This window comes from Salmo salar, chromosome ssa13 (genome assembly GCF_905237065.1).
Source record: "Salmo salar chromosome ssa13, Ssal_v3.1, whole genome shotgun sequence".
In the NCBI taxonomy this organism is placed as follows: Eukaryota; Metazoa; Chordata; class Actinopteri; order Salmoniformes; family Salmonidae; genus Salmo; species Salmo salar.
Genome location: NC_059454.1, coordinates 75,267,917 through 75,294,315, shown reverse-complemented (window position 1 = coordinate 75,294,315; position 26,399 = coordinate 75,267,917). Strand labels below are relative to the sequence as shown.

The 26,399-nt window shown below is 42.1% G+C and overlaps 1 protein-coding gene and 1 long non-coding RNA gene across 5 annotated transcripts; both read right to left on the bottom strand.

The window, feature by feature from the left end:
* Positions 1-312: 312 nt before the first annotated feature.
* LOC106568010 (uncharacterized) lies at positions 313-1,968 on the bottom strand. Its single transcript, XR_006758628.1, has 3 exons — positions 1,818-1,968; positions 1,072-1,275; positions 313-762 (listed from the first exon to the last, which is right to left on the bottom strand). It is a non-coding gene; the product is annotated as an uncharacterized lncRNA (long non-coding RNA).
* Positions 1,969-7,919: 5,951 nt separating this feature from the next.
* On the bottom strand, positions 7,920-25,653 carry LOC106568011 (BRCA1-A complex subunit RAP80). Of its 4 annotated transcripts, none has more exons than XM_014137992.2 (18): positions 25,400-25,653; positions 25,020-25,151; positions 24,680-24,749; positions 23,778-23,902; positions 23,311-23,625; positions 22,054-22,834; positions 21,739-21,878; positions 21,192-21,626; positions 18,977-19,336; positions 18,587-18,645; positions 18,295-18,464; positions 10,600-10,655; positions 10,074-10,413; positions 9,816-9,897; positions 9,527-9,650; positions 9,297-9,345; positions 9,136-9,184; positions 7,920-8,535 (listed from the first exon to the last, which is right to left on the bottom strand). In XM_014137992.2, exons 2-18 carry the CDS (start codon positions 25,128-25,130, stop codon positions 8,307-8,309), a joined length of 3,495 nt encoding a protein of 1,164 aa, XP_013993467.1. In that variant the 5' UTR covers positions 25,131-25,151; positions 25,400-25,653; the 3' UTR covers positions 7,920-8,306. The 4 variants fall into 4 exon arrangements, 3 of the variants coding, with proteins under 3 accessions (XP_013993467.1, XP_013993466.1, XP_013993469.1); XM_014137991.2 differs by having other exon boundaries at positions 25,020-25,242; positions 25,400-25,598; XM_014137994.2 differs by having other exon boundaries at positions 18,310-18,464; positions 25,020-25,603.
* Between the last annotated feature and the right edge of the window lie 746 nt (positions 25,654-26,399).

The following is a 26,399-nucleotide window of genomic DNA, read 5'->3' as shown; positions in this document are numbered from 1 at the left end:
AAAAGCAGCCAACAAGTGCATATGTGGGAACTCATATGTGGGAACTCCTTCAAGACTGTTGGAAAATCATTCCAGGTGAAGCTGGTTGAGAATGCCAAACGTGTGCAAAGGGTGGCTACTTTGAAGAATCTCAAATATCAAATATATTTTGATGTGTTTAATACTTTTTTCGATACTACATGTGTTATTTCATAGTTTTGATATCTTCACTATTATTCTACAATGTAGAAAATAGTAAAAATAAAGAAAAACCCTTGAATGAGTAGGTGTGTCCAAACTTTTGACTGGTACTGTATATATAAATATATATATTTAAAAAATATTTTCCTTAATTATTTTCCCCTGTTTTGATTGTTTTACATTAAAAGCAGTTCATAAATAATTATGACAAGTCTGTATGTATTATGACCACATAATAATGACCACATAATAATACATTGTACATGTACGCATATAAAGTGCATATGACGCGTTAAAAAAAGTATATGCTGTATTATAGTGTAGTGTTACATAAAGTGCATATAAAGGGTTAGCACATTTTTCATTATAACAATAAAATGTTGCAATACATAGATTCATTTCCCCCTGTGTGTTCCCTTCATCCTCCTCTCCATCACGAGGGCTTGCTTAGGTTGATCGGCCCGCCCCTGAGTCATGGCTGCCAATATGGTTGCCCCTCTCCTGCTGCCATCCTAGACATAGAAAGTGAGTTTACATTTTGGGGCCAGGATGGACACAGTCTCCTTCAGCCGCTCACTAAACCTGGAGGAGACAGAAAGGAGAGAGTCAAGGATAGTCGAGAGAAGGTGTAGTATATTATTGGGACACAGAAATGGCGTTTAGATACGAAAAACAATAGAGGCAGAAATTATTAACTGTTTTGTAGACATGGTGTTGAGACAGGGTTAGCTTTGGTATGGGAGTAGTCTCTCCAGACATTTGCCTAGGTCTGGGTTTCCGAGACTTGTACAGGAGTACAGTGATAACTCAGGGAAGGTTTTGGTCAATTGGGTTGACAAAAGTGAATACATAATGCAAAAGAGAGTTCTGGTAAGTTTGAGGTATCCTTACTTGGGGTGTTCTGTATAGACAGAGCCATCCACCCCCACATTGATGCATAGCTTGTCCAGTCCACGGTTGCCACGGATACAGTTGCCGATGGTTGCCAGGCCAGCAGCACACAACTTGGCAGCACGTTTAGACACCAAATACACTATCTCACAATCCACAAGACTGAATGGCAGCTTCAGACCAGTCAGAATCTCCTGGACTTTCCTGGCCACAGAAGGCAACAGACAGAGGGAATCAGTGGTCCAAAAAACATAACGCTATAAATAAATATTCTATAGACCAAGCAGTTTGTTTATAGTAACTGGAGATGTACTATAGTTGGGTTACCACTCCCTGACTGAAATGTGAGTATGGTAGCTTTTTCCAAGACCATGATGTAGTACACTAGCCAGGGTACCAGTCTGTTTAGCTAACATTCCACTCCTTGTACCCTATGTCATATGCCAAATATTAGCAGATTAGATTGTTTAGTATGGCAAGGAGTAGAATGATAGATAAAGACTGGTACCAGAATAGTGGTGCACAGTATGTCCCTGAACATCTGAAGTAACCAACATCATTTAAAAGAGGGCTAGGGGGTGCCAGCAAAAGTTTTGCCTAACAAAATCGAATTTGGTGGCATCTGTTGCACCCCAATTTGTTAGTCAATTAAGTAGCCAGCCACATGAGAGTTAGTAGTCAACTATTTAGCTGGCAGCGGGCAATTATGGAACACACTAAGTACAGCACGTTTGTGCAGAGCTCACCTCTGTTTCCTCTGTCTCTGGGCCTTAAAGCTGGCACTGATCTGTGTCAATGGCTCACCCCAGACCCTGTCATGGCACAAAAAAAGACATATTCTTCAGTTACTCATAGAGACAGGCTCTAAAAGGATGCAAACAAATAACAAAGGCTGTTGACAATGTCTAATGTGTGACATCTCATATCAATATCAATATACCCTCTCGTATCAACATCAATTATAGTAAACTGAGTCTCAAGGAGAAAATAATTTTAAAAGCATCACTTACTTTTCTATATCTGATATGTATTTGGTTTCAAATACAAATCCTTTGTCCACAGACAGCCTCTCAGAAAGCTATAGCTGGTTCAGTTTCATCAAGACCAGTCTGGCTATCTCTCCCAGGTATTTTCCACTGATCATCTTCTCAAACCAGTGTAAAGTCACTCGTATGCAGTGTCACAGATTCTTCCAATGTTCATAAGAGACAGGGCTGTTATTAATGAATATTAATTTTGAATACAGACGTTTGCTGAGCTTCACTGTTCAAAGTCTTATCAAACTCAGTCCAGATGAACTCTAAGGATCTGTCGTCTCCAAATCCCCCACATTCTGTGTTGATGCACATGCATCTGTCCTCCCCCTGCACTCTCTCAATATTCCTCATCTCCTCCATGTAGCACAGATTGTCCCTGGTACCTAGGTAGAGCCTTAGGAGAATCACTTTGAAGCGGACTTCCTAGGTCCCATATCCAATGGCTGCCAGCCCAACAGCGACCATTCCTCCACATAGAATATTTCCAGATCCTTGATACTCTTCTTGTGCGCTTATGGACTGCCCTCTTAAATTCAAACCAAAGGCTTTCAATTGGGTTCAAGTCCGGAGACTGAGATGGCCATTGCAAAATGTAGATTTAACCATTTATTTGCGGAATTTGATGTGTGCTTGGGGTTATTGTCTCGCTAGAAGTTTTACTTGAGGCCAAGTTTCAGACTCCTGGCAGAGGCAACCAGGTTTTTGTCTAAAATTTCCTGGTACACAATAGTGATTGTGTGATCAATAGTGATAGAGAACAAACTATCACTATTGATCACACAATCACTATTGTTTTATTTTCCCACTGAGACTTGAATAATGTTTTAGCCAGTGGTGTTTCTATGGTACTGTGGTACTATACCTACCGATGATGAAGCCAATCTCATACGGCAGCTCTACACATGTACCCACAGGTAATCATAGTTGCCACTGTGTTGTTCAGAATGGCCACTAGAAACTGACTCAAATCCTGCAGGCAAAGGAAAGAGGAGTAAGGCTAGGAGCTCATTTGGCAAAACATATACCAAACATTAGGAACACTTTCATCCCTACTGTAAAATTTGGTGGTGGATCTTTGATGTCATGGGGCTATTTTGCTTCCACTGATCCTGGAGCACTTGTTAAAGTCAATGGCATCAAAAACTTTACCAAGTACCAGGACATTTTTGACAAAAACCTGGTTGCCTCTGCCAGGAGCCTGAAACTTGGCCGCAAGTAAATCTTCCAGCAAGACAATAACCCCAAGCACACATCAAAATCCACAAAGAAATGGTTAAATCTACATTTTGCAATGGCTATCTCAGAGTCCGGACTTAAACCTGTGGTTTGAATTTAAGAGGGCAGTCCATAAGTACAAAAGAAAGATATCAAGGATCTGTAAAGATCTATATGGAGGAATGATCTAAGATCCCTCCAAATGTGTTCTCCAATCTCATTAAACATTTTAGAAAAAGGCTCAGTGTCATTATCCTCACAAGGGGAGGGTGCTGGTACATTGAAAACATCCAATCAATTTGAGCACACAATACAGCTCAGTTTTTGTATTATTTATTTGATAGTCTTTTTTGCTCATCTTTATCAAGGGATCAAATAATTCCAGACCCCACTGTATGTTCGTTACATAAGAGAACTCACCAACTCCTTACTGTTGATGGTATTCTGTAGCAGACAGACGACATTTTTGCTCTCTGTGTCCTTACCCTCAAACCCCTTGGTCCATTTTTTCAACACAAACTGGAATTGAGAATCATATAAAAAAAGAACACCTGTCTATCTAAAGTAAGTGATCTTTTTAGTCCCTTAATACAACTTCTATATCAGATATGTTAACCCTTTAACCCTATTCTCAACCGGCTGGAAGAGCATGTTTTGACAATGGATTTAGAAGTGGATATGAAAAAAAATTTCACTTGAACTTGATTGGTCAACTCCCCCAGCCTTCCTGCATCAAGTGACATAATTGGTATACTTTGGGTTGCGGCAGTTCAGTGTTGTGGAACTCTAACTTTGCCTACTCAGAGGGCTGTCAGAAAACCAAAAATCAATCTCAGAAAACTTCAAATCAGTCACCAAAGATATGGGATAAAAGGCAGGAATTCATTTGTTGGGGGATTAATATTTCACCACTCCTGTTAGTAGAGACCTTGAAGATGATGAAAATAGATAGTTCAAATGTAAAAAAAACTCAAAAGCAAGAGATTTGTAAAAGATTTACTCAACCAGTTGGTTGATATGTCAGTCAAAAGTACTGTGGACTAAGAATAGGTACATTCATTTTTTTATTAAAAATACTTATTTTGGTTAAAAAGTACATGATCGAATTGTTGACAACCCACTATTTTAGACAACATACAGTTGAAGTCGGAAGTTTACATACACCTTAGCCAAAAACATTTAAACTCAGCTTTTCACAATTCCTGACATTTAAAATTATAGTTTTAGATCAGTTAGGATCACCACTTTATTTTTAGAATGTGAAATGTCAGAATAATAGTAGAGAGAATGATTTATTTCAGCTTTCATTTCTTTCATCACATTCTCAGTGGGTCAGAAGTTTACATACACTCAATTAGTATTTGGTAGCATTGCCTTTAAATTGTTTAACTTGGGTCAAACGTTTCGGGTAGCCTTCCACAAGCTTCCCACAATAAGTTGGGTGAATTTTGGCCCATTCCTCCTGACAGAGCTGGTGTAACTGAATCAGGTTTGTAGGCCTCCTTGCTCGCACATGCTTTTTCAGTTCTGCCCATAAATGTTTTATATGATTGAGGTCAGGGCTTTGTGATGGCTACTCCAATACCTTTACTTTGTTGTCCTTAAGCCATTTTGTAACAACTTTGGAAGAATGCTTGGGGTCATTGTCCATTTGGAAGACCCATTTGCGACCAAGCTTTAACATCCTGACTGATGTCTTGAGATGTTGCTTCAATATATGCACATAATTTTCCTTTCTCATGATGCCATCTATTTTGTGAAGTGCACCAGTCCCTCCTGCAGCAAAGCACCCCCACAACATAATGCTGCCACCCCTGTGCTTCACGGTTGGGATGGTGTTCTTCGGCTTGCAAGCCTCCCCCTTTTCCCTCCAAACATAACGATGGTCATTATGGCCAAACAGTTCTATTTTTGTTTCATCAGACCAGTGGACATTTCTCCAAAAAGTACGATCTTTGTCCCCATGTGCAGTTGCAAACCGTAGTCTGGCTTTTTATAATGGCGGTTTTGGAGCAGTGGCTTCTTCCTTGCTGAGCGGTCTTTCATGTTATGTCGATATAGGACTCATTTTACTGTGGATATAGATACTTTTGTACCTGTTTCCTCCAGCATCTTCACAAGGTCCTTTGCTGTTGTTCTGGGATTGATTTGCACTTTTTGCACCATAGTACGTTCATCTCTAGGAGACAGAATGCGTCTCCTTCCTGAGCGGTATGATGGCTGCGTGGTCCCACAGTGTTTATGCTTGCGTACTATTGTTTGTACAGATGAACGTGGTACCTTCAGGCGTTTGGAAATTGCTCCCAAGGATGAACCAGACTTGTGGAGGTGTATATATTTTTTTCTGAGGTCTTGGCTGATTTCTTTTGATTTTCCCATGATGTCAAGCAAAGAGGCACTGAGTTTGAAGGTAGGCCTTGAAATACATCCACATGTACACCTCCAAATAACATCAATTAGCCTATCAGAATCATCTAAAGCCATGACATCACTTTCTGGAATTTTCCAAGCTGTTTAAAGGCACAGTCAACTTAGTGTATGTAAACTTCTGACCCACTGGAATTGTAATACAATGAGTTATAAGTGAAATAATCTGTCTGTAAAAAATTGTTGGAAAAATTATTTGTGTCATGCACAAAGTAGATGTCCTAACCGACTTGGCAAAACTATAGTTTGATAACAAGACATTTGTGGAGTGGTTGAAAAATGAGTTTTAATGACTCCAACCCAAGTATGTAAACCTCCGACTTTAAACCATATTTCATGACCCATGGGGTCAATTCATCAATACTCAGACTACAGGTTGCCTATAAAAGAATGCATATAATAGTAATAAAAAATGTAGTTTGTCCAGAAAACCATTTTGAAGGACATTGCACTATACACCACCTTAAAATGCATTAATTTCAATGTAATTAATTACTCGTGTTTGGACATACAAAAGTACCATAATTTGTTCAAATTTGACATCAGTCCTCATTTAACAATGCTTGCCTACCTATAAAAGCCATTGAATCAGACTTAAACTAATGCTTGTAATATTGTTGAGATTAGTAAAATTGCTATGCATATTTCCTTTCTAATATGGCATCAAATTGCTACGCAAACTATTTGCATTAACCCCCCCCATTTTTACGCTGCTGCTGCTCTCTGTTTATTATCTATGCATAGTCACTTTACCTCTATCTACATGTACATATTCATATCAAATCAAATGTTATTTATCAAATGCGCCGAATAAAACAGGTGTAGACCTTACTGTGAAATGCTTACAATCCCCTAATCAACAACGCAGTTCAAGAAATAGAGTTACATTTATTTAGTAAATATTTTCTTAAGTAAAAAATAAAACAAAAAGTAACACAAAATTACATAACAATAACAAGGCTATATACAAGGGCTTGAGGTAACAGTCTATGACTTGGGTGACTGGAGTCTTAGACAATTTTTTGGGCCTTCCTCTGACACTGCCTAGTATATAGGTCCTGGAAGGCAGGAAGCTTCCCCCCAGTGATGTATTGGGCCGTACGCACTACCCTCTGTAGCACCTTATGGTCGAATGCCGAGCAGTTGCCATACCAGGCCGCGATGCAACCGGTCAGGATGCTCTCGTTGGTGCAGCTGTAGAACTTTTTGAGGATCTGGGGACCCATGCCATATCTTTTCAGTCTCCTGGGGGGGAAAAGGTGTTGTCGTGCTCTCTTCACAACTGTCTTGGTGTGTTTGGACCATTATAATTTGATGGTGATGTGGACACCAAGGAACTTAAACTCTCGACCCACTCCACTAGTCTCTTCAATGGGGGCCTGTTCAGCACTCCTTTTCCTGTAGTCCACAATCATCTCCTTTGTCTTGCTCACATTGAGGGAGAAGTTGCTGTCTCTGACCTCCTTATAGGCTGTCTCCTCGTTGTCGGTGATCAGGCCTACCACTGTTGTGTCGTCAATAGACTTTTTGAAAGCTGTTCTTTGGGGGAGCCACAGACCCATTTCACCTCAGATTGCATAAGATGGTGTGGGGGCCAGAAAAGAGGCCAGGCAGAAACCGACCGTAATAGTTTAACAAGTTAAATCTTAACTGAGTTTATTTCCGCTTTTACAACATTGAGTCTCTGCTGTTCACATTGGCTTCCACAACTAGAACAGTCCACAGTCCAGAATGTCACCTTTTATTTTAGGCTACCTTTCACACATACACTATGTATTTACTTGGACAGCAAAGCTAAAATTTGGGATTTGAGAAATATTTTCACAGTAGAGAATATCACCTTTCATTTAAGGGTATTTTCATGAATATCGGTTTTACTGTTTAGAAATGAAAGCACTTTATGGATCTAGTCGCCCCATTTGAAGGGGTCATAAGTATTTGGACAAATTCACTTAGTGTATTTAGACAAGTTTACTATCGAGTCCCATATTCATAGCACGCAATGACTACATCAAGCTTGTGACAAACTTTTGGATGCATTTGCAGTTTGTTTTGGTTGTGTTTCAGATTATGTTGTGCCCAATAGGTACTGCAGGAAATGTATTATTTGTGTATTTGAGGTTTAAAAATGCTTCTAAAGTTTGTAATTTCCACTTAGAAATGTCAAACTTGATTTTACCTTACCATTTATTTTATTAACGCCTACAAAAATGATAATTCACATTTCCTGTTGCTGCAGGATTATTATCCTGCTGTAGCAAACTGGCTCAAATTAAGATCCAACATCTGCAATGTATCATGTCATTTTGGAGTCACTTTTATATAAATAAGAATATAAGATGAGCCCATAGTTTGGGTCACTGTGTGCATTTATTTCTAGTGTGTAAAGATGAATCGAATCTAACAGATTTGTAAGAAAGTACACAAAATAAACATTTCGAAGGAAGTATTACTTAATCCCACATTAACACACATTTGTATCACTTGATTCAGTGTAACAAACAATACAAAGAAAAGATATGCAGTGGTATAAAAAAAAGCAGTTGACAGTATTTACTATTTTTTAGTATATTTGAATTTCCTATTGAATTTCCTCCCTCTTTGTCTGGGCCTGGAGGAGGAAGAGGAGGAAGTACAGGAAGAGTACTGGCGCTTGAAGTCAATAAGGCAGTCTGTGGCTTCTGAGATGGAGGTGAAGGATCGGATGGGCGAGGTGCTCACTCTGAAACCTGGGACGGCAATGTCTCCACTTCCCCCAGACTCTCCCAGATCTTCAATAAGGCCACTGAAAGCAACAATCACATGGTTATAAATGGCAGGGTCATGATCATCAGAGCACACCGTAGTAAAACTTTATGCAATGAAAAAGGAAAAGTCTTTATTGGACATGTCCAGGTAGTTCCTCCCTCTTTCAGTCCATTTTGTGCCTACTGAACATGATCCAGGTGTGAGCTAGAGGTAGTACACTGATATCGTTACAGTGACGCTGTCGATAGTCACCAAACAATCAGGCAAGCACTAAACTTTGCGGTCTGCTTACCATCTCATATTCACAAATATGTTAATATGCATTCATAAACTATTAAACCAAGAGAAAATACACCACTTCATACGAATAACTACTTAAATAGGGGTACACAACAGTCTTAGTCAACAATGAACAAATATGAAGGCACAAGCATATAATGGAGTTGCAATGATGCGTTAGAGAGCTATTCATCAGGGTGTGTCCTTGACAGACATACCCAACCAGGGTCTGCTTATCAGACCTCCCTCCCTATCACACACATGGTACAGCCTATGTCACCAGGGGTGGGTGCTACAGTAGATTAGTCAAATGGAGTTTCCCCAAAAAATCCATCAGTGCATTTCCTGTTTTGCTTACCTGTGTTGGCTCCTGAAGGCAGTATCACATGGTCCGGCCTCAGCAGTCCCTAAAAGGAGACCAAGTAGAGTGAAAACATTGGCTCTCTTTCACCCATTCAAACAAGGTGGAACGAGGCATTTTGAACATGTAAAACAACATCACAGTTTGAGTGAGTGAACCTGAATCTCTGTGCTCTGTCTGGTCCAAAGCACTCAGCAAGTCTCCACTCTGGAAGATCATCCATCACACAGAGGGAAGAAAGAGCAGAAGACCCATTGTGAGTGCTACACAACAGCTAGGGAAACCACACGGTCTGCAATTAACTACCAATGGTCTACAACAGCTGGCTTGGTTTTGATAACTACATATACAGTGTGTAATGCTGTGCAATAGTGCTAACTAGGAGTACCTGTCCGGCCCTGGATGCAGCCTTGGACACTTCTTGGTTCCTGATGCAGTCCTCTACGTGCTTCTCATAGTCCCCGAGATGAAAGAGCTGCTGACACAGGAAGCACTTCTCTCCCTGCACTGCCCTGCTCGGAAGACAACACAACACAGACAGGTTAAAAGGTATGATCAGGTTACTCTACAGTAGGGATGTCAAAATAATTTAGACTAAAGTGACGTTCCCTGTGAATGTAAACTAGGTATAGGAGACTAGCTGTTAGACCAAGGTCAATCCGCTCATACCTACTTACTTGCCAGAGCCAGAAGAACAGGGCTGCTCCTCTCCAATTCTCTCTCCCCTTCTGGTCCTCTTCCTATGAGACTTCACTGTAACTACATATTAAACAAGGGATTGTTTTACGGTCTGGGGTCAAACATAACATTTCACTACACATCCTTGACTTGCATTGTTCCTTTGTCAACATCCTTGCATAAACAACAGAGATTACCTTAGATTGAGCTGAATAAACAAGTGTCTGTTGTATGTGTGTCTTGCTGCGTGTTCTTACCTTGCGATTGGCTCTGAGCCATCATCTCCTCTTCCTCCATGTTAGCGGTACTACCATCACAGTAGGCAGCGTGCAGCTCAATCTCCGTCAGGGGGAAGGGGCGCATGCACATAGGACAGTCCATGCTGGGGCTCTGAGGGGGTGCAGGTTCTGAGACCCCACCCTGTACCTCCCCCGTCTCCTCCACTTCCACCCTCACATCCTCTCCTCTAGCAGGACCCCTAACAGGGCCACTCCTCCTCTCCTCTTCCACCTCCATCACCTCTACACGCTGCTCCAGAAGATGGGGTGATGAGAGAAAAGTCTGGATCTGAGGCAGGGACTGCCTCTCTGGTTGGGGCTAGGGGTAACCAAATCAAACCACAGGCATAAAAAAACACAACCATGATAGACATCTACAACACAACCTCACAATTCGATGAACACAGCCAATATTTCTAGGTGTTGAATGAAAAAAGGAGAATAAGTCAGAACTGTAATCAGAATGCTCTGTTTAGGTGTAATTTGTAGTGCAGAAGTTACTGACCTGTGCAGGGCTGGTGACCATCAGGTCTTGGGTGCCATCGTCACTGAGTTGGGTCTCTGCCATCAGAATCAACAAGGAATAATAGAGGCATGCCAATTAAAAGCTACGTATTATGAAGTGAAGCTCACAACATTTAGTATTTAGTTCTAAATGCAACCATATACACAAAGTATAGCAAACAAACATTAGGCACACCATCCTAATATTTTTTATTTCACCTTTATTTAACCAGGTAGGCAAGTTGAGAACAAGCTCTCATTTACAACTGCGACCTGGCCAAGATAAAGCACAGCAGTTCGACACATACAACACAGAGTTACACATGGAATAAACAAACATACAGTCAATAATACAGTAAAAAAAAAAGTCTATATATATAGTGAGTGCAAATGAGGTAAGATAAGGCAATAAATAGGCCATGGTGGCCAGTGATCGGTTGAAGAGAATGCATTTAGTTTTACTTGCATTTAAGAGCAGTTGGAGGCCACGGAAGGAGAGTTGTATGGCATTGAAGCTCGTCTGCAGGTTAGTTAACACACTGTCCAAAGAGAGGCCAGAAGTATACAGAATGGTGTCGTCTGCGTAGAGGTGGATCAGAGAATCACCAGCAGCAAGAGCGACATCATTGATGAATACAGAGAAGAGAGTCGGCCCGAGAATTGAACCCTGTGGCACCCCCATAGAGACTGCCAGAGGTCCGGACAACAGGCCCTACGATTTGACACACTGAACTCTGAGAAGTAGTTGGTGAACCAGGCGAGGCAATCATTTGAGAAACTAAGGCTGTTGAGTCTGCAAGTAAGAATGTGGTGATTGACAGAGTCGAAAGCCTTGGCCAGGTCGATGAATAAGGCTGCACAGCAATGTCTCTTATCGATGGCTGTTATGATATCGTTTAGGACCTTGAGCGTGGCTGAGGTGCACCCATGACCAGCTCTGAAACCAGGATACCTGGGCCAGGTCGATTAGAAAGGCCTGCTCGCTGAAGTGTTTTAGGGAGCGTTTGACAGTGATGAGGGGTGGTTACAGACGCAGGCAATGAGGCAGTGATCGTTGAGATCTTGGTTCAAAACAGCAGAGGTATATTTGGAGGGCAAGTTGGTTAGGATGATATCTATGAGGGTGCCCGCGTTTACGGATTTGGGGTTGTACCTGGTGGGTTCATTGATCATTTGTGTGAGATTGAGGGCATCAAGCTTAGATTGTAGGATGGCCGGGGTGTTAAGCATGTCCCAGTTTAGGTCACCTAGCAGCACGAGCTCTGAAGATAGATGGGGGGCAATCAATTCACATATGGTGTCCAGGGCACAGCTGGGGGCAGAGGGTGGTCTATAGCAAGCGGCAACGGTGAGAGACTTGTCTCTGGAAAGGTGGATTTTTAAAAGTAGAAGCTCAAATTGTTTGGGTACAGACGTAGATAATAAGACAGAACTCTGCAGGCTATTTCTGCAGTAGATTGCAACACCGCCCCCTTTGGCAGTTCTATCTTGTCGGAAAATGTTATCGTTAGGGATGGACATTTCAGGGTTTTTGGTGGTCTTCCTGAGCCAGGATTCAGACACGGCTAGGACATCCAGGTTGGCAGAGCGTGCTAAAGCAGTGAATAAAACAAACTTAGGGAGGAGGCTTCTAATGTTAACATACATCAATAAGGCTTATACGGTTACAGAAGTCAACAAATGAGAGCGCCTGGGGAATGGGAGTGGAGCAAGGCACTGCAGGGCCTGGATTAACCTCCACATCACCAGAGGAACAGAGGAGGAGTAGGATAAGGGTACGGCTAAAGGCTAAAATAACTGGTCGTCTAGCACGTTCAGAACAGAGTAAAAGGAGCAGATTTCTGGGCACGGTAGAATAGATTCAAGGCATAATGTACAGACAAAGATATGGTAGGATGTGAATACAGTGAGGGTAAACCTGTGCATAAAGTGACGATGAAAGCGATATTGTCTCTAGAAACATCATTTAAACCAGGTGATGTCACCGCATGTGTGGGAGGTGGAACTAAAGGGTTAGCTAAGGTGTATTGAGCAGGGCTAGAGCCTCGACAGTGAAATAAGGCAATAATTACTAACCAAAACAGCAATGGACAAGGCATATTGACGTTAGTGAGAGGCATGCGTAGCCGAGTGATCATAGGAGTCCAGTGAGTGGCTTCAGGCAGCTTGCGGGCCGGGGCTAGCAAGCTAACAGAAGGGCCTTGGAGGGACGTCGTGACGGAAGAAAGTCTGTTGTGGCCCTCTCGTGCTATTACGTCGGCAGACGGATCAGCAGGGCTCCGTGTGGTAAACTAGGCCAATTGGCAAAATAGGTATAGTGGCCAAAGGCCTCTTAAGCTAACAGTCCGATGTGCTCTGGACAGCTAGCAGGCCCGAGGCTAGCATGCTAGCAGATGGGCATTCAGGGGACGACGCGACGGCGGAGCCTGTTGAGAAAACCCCATCGGGTGAATCATGTCGGTGGTCCAGTCGTGATGGGTCGGCGGGGGTCCAGGCCAGTCTGCAAAATCAGTATTGTCGCTCAAGGAGTGGCTGATGGACCTCTTTGGCTAGCCGGGAGATGGGCCTAGCAAGGCTAGCTCCAGGCTAATTCGTTCTTGCTTCGGGACAGTGATGTTAGCCAGGAGTGGCCACTCGAATAGCAGCTAGCTAGCTGCGATGATCCAGGTGAAAAAAAAAAAGTTCAGAGCTTGCGGTAGGAATCCGGAGAAAAATAGGTCTGATTTGGTCTGGTTTGAGTCGTGCTGGGCAGACTGGCGAGAGTTGTCCGTGCTACACTATACATTGCTGTTTTTTTCTCTAACTGAAATTAGGCGAAATATTTGAATATTTGCAACCAGGAAATGGTGGAGTGAGTTCTGCATATGCACCTTTAATGACAGTCATTTACAATCTGTGAAATCAATTGTAATTTCGGTGACACTTTACTTGACACCCAGTGTTATAACACGTTATGACAGTCATAACCATGTCATGCCATTAACAGCTGACAACTCGTCATAACACTCATAACTGTCATGACTCATATATTTACACCTGTTGTGACACACATTGCATTATTTTATGGTACCTACATAAGTGTCAACACACATTTATTCAAATTGTTGTTTTTCCCTGCCAAGAAGTTTCCTTTTGTTTGAAAGATTATTTCTTAAATCCTTTGTTGTTATGAATTCTTTACAGATGTTTATTTTTCATCATATTTTAAATAACTTGTAGAAAATACACTATGACACTGTCATGAAACATTATGACCATCATAATCATATAAACCAGATAGGGCAATCAAGACAATGTCCTTATATCAGTCAAAAATAGGGTGTCTTGTCCTGCTCCTGAAATCTGCTCCTGCATTCATGGCCGTCATCAGCAACAGAGCATTGGGTTAGGTGCATGTCTGACATCAATGTGTGCACAATTACAATGATAATTGAATATGGTCAATAAAAACTAAAAGATATAACAAACATACTGCTAACAAATATGCTATGGTGTAATGGAATGTCTTGCCTTGTCTGGTAGGTTGACACTTATGTACAGTGGTTTGTGCTTTAAAAGTTGCAGGGTACTGCGGCGCAGCTTGCAGGGTGCTGCAGAATTCTATGTCACGTTATTTAAGTGTGAACCACTGGTACCATTAATGCTACTTAGTGCTAGTTTGACCACCAGAGGGCATCTATGAGAAGAATTTGATAGCCTTCAATAGTGGCTGTACTAGAGAATTTAACCTCTCTAGGGTATGTGGGACAAAATCGTCCCACCTAGTCAACAGCCAGTGGAATCGAGTGGCGCGATATTCAAATACCTTAGAAATGCTATTACTTCAATTTCTCAAACATATGACTATTTTACACCATTTTAAAGACAAGACTCTCGTTAATCTAACCACATTGTCCGATTTCAAAAAGGCTTTACAACGAAAGCAAAACATTAGATTGTCAGCAGAGTACCCAGCCAGAAATAATCACACACCCATTTTTCAAGCTAGCATATAATGTCACAAAAACCAAAACCACAGCTAAATGCAGCACTAACCTTTGATGATCTTCATTAGATGACACTCCTAGGACATTATGTTATACAATACATGCATGTTTTGTTCAATCAAGTTCATATTTATATCAAAAACCAGCCTTTTACATTAGCATGTGACGTTCAGAACTAGCAAACATACCGAAAACTTCAGATGAATTTACTAAATTACTCACGATAAACGTTCACAAAAAACATAAATTATTTTAAGAATTATAGATATAGAACTCCTTTATGCAATCGCGGTGTCAGATTTTAAAATAGCTTTTCGGGCAAAAGCACATTTTGCAATATTCTGAGTAGATAGCTCGCCATCACGGTCTAGCTAATTTGACAACCACCAAGTTTGGCGTTCACTAAACTCAGAATTACTATAAGAAAAATTGGATTACCTTTGCGGTTCTTCGTCAGAATGCACTCCCAGGAATTCTACTTCATCCACAAATGTTGTTTTGGTTCAAAATAATCCATAGTTATGTTCAAATATCCTCTGTTTTGTTCTTGCGTTCAAGACACTATCCGAACGGTGACGCGCGGACGCATGTCGTGACAAAAAATGTCAAAATATTCCATTACCGTACTTCGAAGAATGTCAAACGCTGTTTAAAATACATTTTTATGCGATTTTTCTCATTAAATAGCGATAATATTCCGACCGGGAGACGTCTTTTTCGTTCAAAGACTGAAAATGTAAAATGGACTCTTCGTGTGCATGCGCACGCCCATCTCATTGTTCTCAGATCGACCACTATCCAAATGCGCTACTGTTTTTCAGCCAGGGGCTGCAAAGTCATCATTCAACGTTCTGGCGCCTTCTGAGAGCCTATGGGAGCCTTAGAAAATGTCACGTTACAGCAGAGATCCTCTGTTTTCGATAAAGATGGTATAGAAGGCCAAGAAATGGTCAGAGAGGGCACTTCCTGTACAGAATCTTCTCAGGTTTTGGCCTGCCATACGAGTTCTGTTATACTCACAGACACCATTCAAACAGTTTTAGAAACTTTAGGGTGTTTTCTATCCAAATCAAACAATTATATGCATATTCTAGTTTCTGGGCAGTAGTAATAACCAGATTAAATCGGGTAAGTTTTTTTATTCGGATGCGAAAATACTGCCCCCTACCCTAGAGAGGTTAAAACATTTTTTGTAAGAACATAGTATATGGGACTGATTAAGAAATATTCCTTTATTAATTTGATTAATATTATGGTGTTTCTATTCCAAGAAAAACGAAAAACCCTCTGGGTTTCCGTTAGGATGGAACGGAAAATATGGCGCTGTATAACGTGACGGTCGGGAGTACAGTACTGGGCTATTTAGCTGAAGAATCCCTGTGTCGTGTGGGCACGCGGGAGACAGGGGGGCTATTCCCTGATGGGGAGGAAGGAGTAGGCTGTCCTTGTAAATAAGAATTTGTTCTTATCTGACTTGCCTAGTTTAATTAAAGGTTACACTAAGAGCATAACATTTCTACACCCTAATTTTGTAATTCTAGTCTAACCAATACCCAAATGGAGATTCAGTGAAAATAAAAACCTCATTGATTTATCAAGACCAGTCCGAATGCTTGTCTCAGAGCAGCGCGAAACGGTGCTAAAATAGTTGTAGGCTACTGCTTCAAATCCTATTGCTTCTAACTTCAATATGTTCTAGAAATAAATAGGACCTTCACCAGTTTTAACATCAACATTACTCAACACTATTGAGACTCATGTCGCCTACGGTAGGCCTACAGTATATCGAAAAATAAGACGTGACTCTCCGCCAATAATTACATAGAGGATTGGAAGATTCTTAATTAAAACCAAAAGCCACCTCATAAGTCTCCCGGTGGAGGTCGGCACGGGTATCGACCCTGCATCTGTAGCAACGCATTTTGCACTGTGGGAGCCCCCATCCACAAAGTATCAAAATACAGAGAGGTGTTGGTAAAGGTATATTGTCTGGCTCATAGCCCATAATGGGCTATTATAATACAGTACATGGTGTCCAGGTCAGGATAGTCTTACATAAAGAAATGTTTTGGTTATCAGAAAGAATGTTGGTACTTACTTATTTTGATCCAAAGCCATGAATGAGTGAGTCACTCAGCTTTATGTAGGTGCCGGGCTATATGACTGCGTCATCAATTTGATAATATATAACAATATTTTGGAGGTTATTTTGTTTAAAAAAAAAAAAAAAGAGACCGATTGTAATCTGAATAGAGGCCAAAATAATATTTGTAAAGGCCAAAACATTTATTTCTGTTTTTAGAGGGAGACAAAGGCTGGGCCAATTGTGCGCCGCCCATAAAGGCCAAAATATAGCCCTGCTAATAGCCATAATGGCGCTGTACAACGTGACCGTGTGTGTTTGAAAGAGTATTTCCAGTAAGCAACAATTTGTTTACCTTCATTAGACAACTTTGTTCCAATATTTCTGTAATTCAGTGATATTTATTCCCATAGTAATTCATTATGGATCCATTACTAAATAAACATCAGCATTTTGAAAGAGTATTTTTATAATTATTTTATTACCAAAAGCATAAAGATGCCATTATTAGTTACATTGTTTTAGTTTGAATGTGCAGACTGGCACTAAGAACAGAACAGCGAGAACGTTTCCCTAGTCAGCTCCATTATTAGTGCAATGCCCCTTAAAGTGTTGCCAGTGTGGCGGTCCACCCTCCCTTCCCCATGGGCTAGGTCGGTATTCTGTGCACAGCACTGCGGCCCATCCAGTGCCCCCGTGCCTTGAACCTTGCGCGCTTTCAGTGGATATAGTTGGAGAACTGCAAGGGAATCCCATTGTGCGCCACTCGGGAGCCATGACCAATATATATTGTCCTGCTAATAACAGGGTTAATTATATCTGTGAGAATATCCAACAGGCTTTTATATAATTCTAAATTAATAATAATAACGTTGTTTAAAAAAATAAAATATTTTGGAGATGATTTTGTTTTCAAATAAAGTAAATAGAGCGAGAAAAAGGCCATTCTTGAACATGGGGTGAGACATTGTTACGAATTTGTAAATAAAGCCAGTTATTTAGAATTATTTATTTCTGTTTTTAGAGGGAGAGAAACCAAAAAACTACAGTCATCTCATGGGTATCCCAGTCGAGGCCGGCACAGGTATTGAACCAGCATCTGAAGCAACACAGCTTGCACAGCTATGCAATGTTTTAGACTGTTGCACCACTCAGGCGCTGTACAACGTTACCGGTCGGGAGTGGCCTACAGTACGAGCGAAATAATCCTAATAAAATAAAATAAAACCTTAGTGTAACAACAGTTTTAGTAAGTAATACTGAAGTTGTGCACAATTATCAGTTTCTATTTAGGTTTATGTCACCCATTCATTGTCAGACACACAGTAGGACCCAAAAGCATATTCAGTGCACTAACTCCCCCTTGCGCTGGTCTGGAGCAATGAAGTGTTGACGTCCTAAACCACAAACTACCTCTAAGTCCTGAAGCATAATCGCACAACTTTTAGTGGAGCAAGCACTGTAGGTATCATAACCAGCCATAAAATAACACAATATATGTCACAACAGGTATAAAAATGTGTCATGACTGTGTTATGACCATATTATGACAACTTGTCTGCTGTTATGACATGGTTATGACAATGTCACAACATGTTATGACGCTGGGTGTCAAGTAAAGTCTTACCATCATTTCTTATACCTGGAACTTCTAAGCCACCGACATCTACCACTTCCTCCCCCATCCTTTCTTCCTCCTCCCTCTTCTCTCCCTCTTTTTCATCTTCTTCCTTTTCCTTCTCCAGCGGGTCAGGCAGTGGCGATGGTCTTCTCTCTTTTTTTCTAAGGCCAAGACTCCTGGAAATTAGAAATCAACACGTTTTCATTCCTGTGCACATTTAAAGGACTTGTATCATTGAGATTATAGACAAGCTAGGTCCATACTGTATAATGTAGCAGTTTAGGCCTCCCTTTCTTACCTTCGAGGTAGAATGTGTTGTTGATTGGATTCTACATGAAATACAGGTGAGGGCGATTTCTATGGGAAGACAAAAACAAAGAGATAGTTTTATGGGGGAAAGCATCAAGACCTTTCCACAAACTGACAAGGAACTTTCATAAAATGAGAGACACTGTTTTTAGCCTGTATTATAATAACACATTTGGATTGTAAATAGTTGATAGCACTATCTGGTGGTAATATAGTGTGACAAGGAACTTTCAGTAAGTACTGTAGTATCATTAGAGCCTTTGGTATGATTCATGCTTTAAATTAATAATATTTGTACTGTTAACACAGCCTTTAGAAATACATAAATGTATTGCTCCAAGCTCCCTATAAGTATTGACAAAAGTTATGCAATACTCACTTCGTCTTGTTCAGGAGTGGACACAAACAGTGTCTGATAGTCCTTCCACTCCAGTCTTCCTCTCCTCCCTCCCTCTTCCGTCCCTCCCTGTGACCGCCGCCACTCCCTTTCCTCACCCTCCTCTTCATCATCCTCTACCACCTCCACTACCTCCTCCTGCTGGTTTCTCACTCCCTGCACTTCTTCCTCCTCTTCCTCCAGAGGTTCTGGGGCCCTGTGTCTCTTGGGGCGTCCCCTCCTGGAAAAAGGTCTCTCTGGGGGACCAGGAAGGACAGGCTCCCCCCAGCCTGCCTTCCTCAGCAGACCCCTCTGGGCTTCCTTCAGGCTCTTCTCATACACCTCCAGCTGGGACATGATCACCTGTAAGGAAAAATCTGTTAATTTCTATCAGTTACATACTCACAGTTAGAAGTCATGACATCTGACATCAGGTCAATGAAATATTACAAAATTATGGATGGAGTGCCTATAATACAGTAGCACACAGAATTTATACAATGCGTTCGGGAAGTATTCAGAGCCCTTGACTTTTTCTACACTGTTACGTTACAGCCTGATTCACATTTTATTTAAATAATTTGTTTTCCACAAGCTACACGCAATACCCCATAATGACAAAGCAAAAAACAGGTTTCTACAAATTGTTAGCAAATTTATTTAAAAAAAAATACCTTATGCACATTAGTACTCAGACCCTTTGCTATGAGACTCAAAATTGAGCTCAGGTGCATCCTGGTTGCATTGATCATCCTTGAGATGTTTCTACATCCACCTGTGGTAAATTCAATTGATTGGACATTATTTGGAAAGGCGCACACCTGTTTATATAAGGTCCCACAGTTGACAGTGCATGTAAGAGCAAAAAGCAAGCCATGAAGCAAGCTGTTCCTAGGCCGTCATTGAAAATAAGAATTTGCTCTTAACAGACTTGCCTGGTTAAATAAAAGGTACATTTTTTTTAAATTATTTTATATATATTTTTTTTTATGAAGTTGAAGGAATTGTCTGTAGATCTCTGAGACAGGATTGTGTTCGAGGCACAGATCTGGGGAAGGGTACCACAACATTTCTTCAGCATTGAAAGTCCCCAAGAACACAGTGGCCTCCATCATTCTTAAATGGAAGAAGTTTGGAACCACCAAGACTCTTCCTAAAGCTGGCCACCCAGCCAAACTGAGCAAGTGGGGGGACAATGGCCTTGGTCAGGGAGGTGACCAAGGACCTGATGGTCACTGACAGAGCTCGAAAGACAACCATCTCTGCAGCACTCCACCAATCAGGCCTTATGGTAGAGTGGCCAGAAGGAAGCCACTCCTCAGTAAAAGGTACATGTCATCCCGCTTGGAGTTTGCCAAAAGGCACCTAAAAGACTCTCAGACCATGAGAAACAAGATTCAATGGTCTGAGGAAACCAAGAATTTAACTCTTTGGCCTGAATGCCAAGCGTCACGTCTGGAGGAAACCTGGCACCATCCCTACAGTGAAGCATGGTGGAGGCAGCATCATGCTGTGGGGATGTTTTTCAGCGGCAGGGACTGGGAGACTAGTCAGGATCGAAGAAAAGACGAATGGAGCAAAGAACAGAGATCCTTGATGAAAACCTGTTCCAGAGCGCTCAGGACCTCAGACTGGGGCAAAGGTTCACCTTCCAACAGGACAACAACCCTAAGCACACAGCCAAGACAACGCAGGAGGGGTTTCGGGACAAGTCTCTGAATGTCCTCGAGTAGCCCAGCTAGAGCCTGGACTTTAACCCGATTGAACATCTCTGGAGAGACCTAATAATAGCTATGCAGCGACGTCCCCATCCAATCTGACAGAGCTTGCGAGGATCTGCAGAGAAGAATAGGAGAAACTCCCTAAATACACGTGTGCCAAGCTTGTAGCATCATACCCAAGAAGACTCAAGGCTGTAATTGCTGCCAAAGGTGCTTCAACAAAGTACTGAGTAAAGGGTCTGAAACTGTTTTTGCTTTGTCATTATGGGGTATTGTGTGTAGATGGATGAGGGACAAAAAACGATTTAATCAATTTTAGAATAAGCCTGTAATATAACAAAATGCGGAAAAAGTCAAGGGGTCTGAATAGTTTTCAAATGCACTGTATGCCCCCTTTGTGGTCCCAGATGTCAGATACCCACATTGACTCCTAATCCAGAGAATGTCTGTGAGAGAATAATAAATTAAGATACATCAGAGGAAGGATAAAGGATAACCTGCGTGTAGGCATCTGGGTCCTGCCCTCGTGGACAGAAAGGCACGCCCCAATAGTAGCACACCACTCCCCCATCCCCCTGGCTGCCTGTGGGGGAAGAGAGGTGGCTGGAAGAGGCCTGGGGCTGGTGGGAAGAGGGGTATCTGGCTTGTGCCTCATCCTGGCTCCCTCTGCCTGCAGCCTGTCTGGGGAGAAAGGGGGAGGGAGATCCATACATGCCCTTGAAGGTGAACTTCTTCCGGATGCGCTTGGACTGGCTCTCTCCGTCCTCGCATGCGGAGTCTTCGGAGATGTGAGTGCGTTTCTTGGGGACGAGGCAGGGGCTGTGTATGTGTGGAGGGGAACAGTGGTGGTTGGTGTTTGTGGAGAGACACTGGTTGCTTGGTTGTGGGAGGTCATTCTCTTGTGGGAAGACTGGGCTGGGCAACTGAGCTGACTGCAAGAGAGAGAGAAGTTCCCACAATACACTGTAATTAGGTTTCAGGTGAAGTCAAAGGCTAAATAACAGTACTGGTAATATACAATCTCTTGTAGTTTCTTGGCATCACCTTTGCAGGACCGTCTTCCTTTTCATCATCATCATCATCATCATCTGACCAGCGTAGCACCATATTACTGGTTAACTCCTGCATTGGCTGAGTCTCCAAAGCCAATGTAAGTTCCTCTGAATTAAGGTCTTCTTCTGCAGCTAAAGAGAACAATCATGCCAATACATACATAGGATGAAAACATAGAAAGCCAAAGGGCAGGAAGAGGCCATATGAACCTGCCATACCGCTATTACTTGCTCTCATTAAAACTCAATGTGTTGGTGTAACATTATTCTGTATGCATGATAGTGGTTAAAACAATAGAAAACGTACCAAACTTCGCAGGCGTGCTAATTCTGTTTACAGCGCACTGTGAGGATTCACCCTGACGTTCCTCTTGGTCAACAACTTTGTCTGCAACTCCAACTGTCTTCCTTATAGGTATGAGTCTCTTGTTCAGGGACAGGGTTGTTCTGAGGCGTGGTGGAAGGCACTTTGAGGATTCGCTGCTCTTCACATCCTCTCGGTCTCTATCCTCATGGTCTTCTGATGTAGAGACACTTTCAATACAGTTCTGTGGACCCTGGTCCCTTATCTGATCAGTTCTGGGGAAGACTGGGCTTCCGGGAAAGGTGGGACTTGCCGCTTTCTCTTCTTCTCCTGTATCACTACTGGAGAACATGGCTCTTTTAGGAAAAGTTGGACTTGCCTCTTTTTCTTCCTTTCCTGAATCAGTCTCAGAGAACATAGGGGGACTCCCTTGGCCTGGTTCCCCGCCTGCAGTTCTCTCTGTCCTGGAGAACACAGGGCTTTTGGAGAATGTAGGGCTCTTTGGCTGAAAAGACTGAGACATCTGGGACTTTGTGGAAAGAGTTAAGCTTGGAGGACCCTCTTGAGAACATAGTAGGAACCCAGAGGCTTGACAGTCTACTAGGAGGTCCTGGCTGAGCTTATGCAGGCACAGGATGAGTTTGCTGGCTGATGGGACTGTGGGAGCAAGAGGGAATACAGGGGACTTCTTCCTGAGTTGGGACTCATTTTCTGTGGACTTGCATTCCTGAGATTCGACGTGGGCTGAGAGGTTTCCGAAAGGGTTCTTCAGAGAAGACCCCTCCTTAAAATGGCATAGAAAATGTGATTAAAAAAACGTTTTTATTTATTTTACCTTTATTTAACTAGGCAAGTCAGTTAAGAACAAATTCTTATTTTCAATGACGGCCTAAGAACAGTGGGTTAACTGCCTTGTTCAGGGGCAGAACGACAGATTTTTACCTTGTCAGCTCGGGGATTCGATCTTGCAACCTTTCGGTTACTAGTCCAACGCTCTAACCACTAGGCTACCTGCCGCCCCGGTAACATCACTAGAACTAAATTGATTTGGCATGCAATCGAGACTGGTAATGATTGAAAGAAGTGGCATTAAGATATAAGTAAGTAATTGGTTCTTCTAGACCTACATTAATGCTAACAAGTCTTCAGGTTAAAATATCGATCAGACTCATAGAAGTTAGATCTAGGCCCATAGTAGCCCCTGAAGAAAGACAGAAGTACATGATTGCCATGGCAGACAAATAATGAGGCACCACTGACCTGTGAAGAAAGAGGCATGGAGGTGGAAGCTTGGCTGAGGGGAGAAGACTGGGAGTAGACCTTCTGGGTCTGAGACAGGTCAGGCATATCTAGTAAGGGACTACCCTCTTTTTTCCCCCTCCTGCTGGTTTCTGGGTTAGCAACCCCTACACCGTGGGCTCCCTCCCTGTCAGCCACACCATGGTTGGGGTAAGAGAGCTTCCGCCTGGGGGGCTGTATGCTGCTCTCTGCCTCTGGAGGGGAACGTTGACATTTCTGGGTAGGGCTCCCGTCCACCAGCAGAGATTCTGAGTGGGGATGAGTGGGTCTGTCCGCCTGGAGGGATATAACAACACTTATGTATCACAGGAATAGATACAATGGGAGAAACATTTGTGGTTTTATCTGAAATAATGGCGAGGACTGTGACTGTACTAGAGTGAATGTCCAGGCGACCTTTTATTTCTGTCAATATTCTCCACACTTACGTAGAGGCTTTCAGCGATGGCCTTCCTCATGGTCTCCTCCTCCTGTCGTTGCCTGAGAGCAGTGTTGCTGGCCTCCTGTTCACTCAGCCTCATGGCCAGGTCCAGCATCTCTTCCTCAGTCATCTCTGAGAAGAGAGGGGACAGCTTCAGTACAGTAGATGACAAAGCACCAACTAGCAGTGCTTCAGTGGTTACATTTTGGTGATTGATCATGACTCAGTTCCATTACAATATGTACAGGGGAGTTTTGTAAGGAGCCCCGGTGCTCAGTCTGAACATTAACACGCGTCTAACGGTTTTGGGCGGCAGGTAGCCTAGCGGTTAAGAGCGTTGGGCCAGTATCCGAAAGGTTGCTGGTTTAAATCCCTGAGACGATTAAGTGAAAAATCTGTTGATGTGGCCTAAAATGTAAAAGCATAACAACCTTATCTGTCATATTAGCTAGAAATAATTATTTTAATAAAGGTTCAATTGATACACACCTTTATAGGGTTAGTGTTCCCAAGCGGCCATATATCCATGTTACAGCCTGTGTTCATTGGAAAACAGACAGTGCTAATTAGCTTGTCACATTGTGTTGTCACAAAATACTGTCGTCTACAACTGTGTTAACACCGGTTAAAACAGTGTAGAATAAGTGTGTATTTTGCATTTGTGAAATTATTTTGATGTGATACGAAAGTAGAGAGATTTATGTTTCTATAAACATACTGCAATTGAGAATCGACTCAGGTTTGAGTATTTGGCCGTTTTGGTTTCCAGAGCCAAAACAGAACATGTAAGGTCCTTGGACTATAAAAAGTGAAGTTAACGCTAGGCTCCTTTGGTCTAATGTGCTACATGAGAAGGATACGTCTAATTCGCTACGTTACAAATAAGGAGACGTAGGTTGGACAGTATACCGTTAGATCGTGTTTTACTCTCCTTCTCCCGTTTGCGCTCCTCTAATGATGTTGGTCTGAAGTCTTCATCCTGGGTTAGAAGAGAGAGGAGTTGTCAATTACTTTACATCTTGGGTCAGGTGCCTTTCTTTAAGAGACATAAAAGTGGTCTGAAGCAGAAATACTACTTGGCCGACAATTATCAAGTATAGTATAGAGTTATTATTTTGTAGTAACATTTAATGATAGGTCACTTTACACATACAGATAACCAGTAGTTATGTTCTGTATCCGTGTAGCTAGCTAGCCAGTGTGTAACCAACTAGCTAACAAGTTAGTCAGTTCAGCTGGTTAACCTTACCTCGTCGCTGTCTGAGATGACGACTCTGTCCTCTTCATGATCAACTGCTCGTCGTCGTTTCCTGGGACCATCATCAGTGTATCTGTTCTCTCGCTTTTTCCGAGGAGGCATGTTGCTGGGTTGAATTTGGTGCTTGATAACAAATATAGACGTAAGTTAGCTTAGCTAGCTACCGTTAGCTATCCTTACGACTGGTGTCGAGGATGTCTGCACACCCATCTTCCTGAGAATTACGAAAAACCGAAAGTAGAACAGTTACTTAGCTAGCTATGTATATAACGATACATGGAATTTAAGTTACAAATCATTCAGTTCAAGACTGTTAATCACATCCAGTGTTAGTAGGTAGGATTCCTACTTTTACCAAAACGTTGACAAACCTCGATTCAAGAAGCCATGTTTTCTTCGATCACGTGACTCAAAAGGGAGGGCAAACTTTGAAGCGGACTGAAACTAATATTTTTGTAACTAAAACGTCTCATTGTTCTGTCTTTGGCTGAAATGTACGGTGCAATACCGCACTACAATTGCAAATTTCAAACAGGAAGAGCATGCTTTTTTAACGGGACCAGTTAAAAACTGTTCACAAATGAAACTACAGCTAGGTGTATTAAACGTCCCTGTCAAAATAATGTCCAAACGTGTGAGCAGAGGCCAGCAAAGTACTTTATAGCGCTCTCAAAAAACAACCCCCTTTGTGGCTTTCTCGACCAAACCAAATATTATCAAAACACTCTTATACTCATTGACCTAGATAACTTTTCTAGCTCACAAACACATAATATTCGTTATTTCGAACAATCATTGATCTGTAGAAAAATATACAAAGCCAGGTTTAAACCCTACTGCCAAAGAGGATGGGCCCTGCTAACGTTACCACAACCACACCATATTTGCTGCAACTGTCTTTGGTGTAGTCTGAGAGCAAGAGGTGGAGCACCTGAAGTGTTAGGCTCCGGTCAATCTGTCTTCTTCGATGAAGTTTAAGGGAGGTTGGTATCCAATAAATGTTGCATTACTGCCACCAACTAGACTGGATTATAACTCCCTTATATTTTCCTTGGGACAACAACAAAAAACGACCATCTAACCCTACACTCATTAAAAACCCACAACCCTACTCCACTAAATCTATCTAGTCGTACCTCAGGCCAACAGCCTGAAATGACAGGACACCCTGTAACTCTTCTGACGTCAAATCTCGTACACCCAAATACTTCTCTGCAGCTGCCACAACCTCAATTTTCTGTGACTTACGTTCTATCCCTGCAGTACAGTTGATAACCATACTGTTTCACGGAATCATGGCTCTCCGCATATACTGTCCCCGTCCATACAGCCAGCTGGGTTCTCAGTATATTGCGCAGACAGGAATAAAAA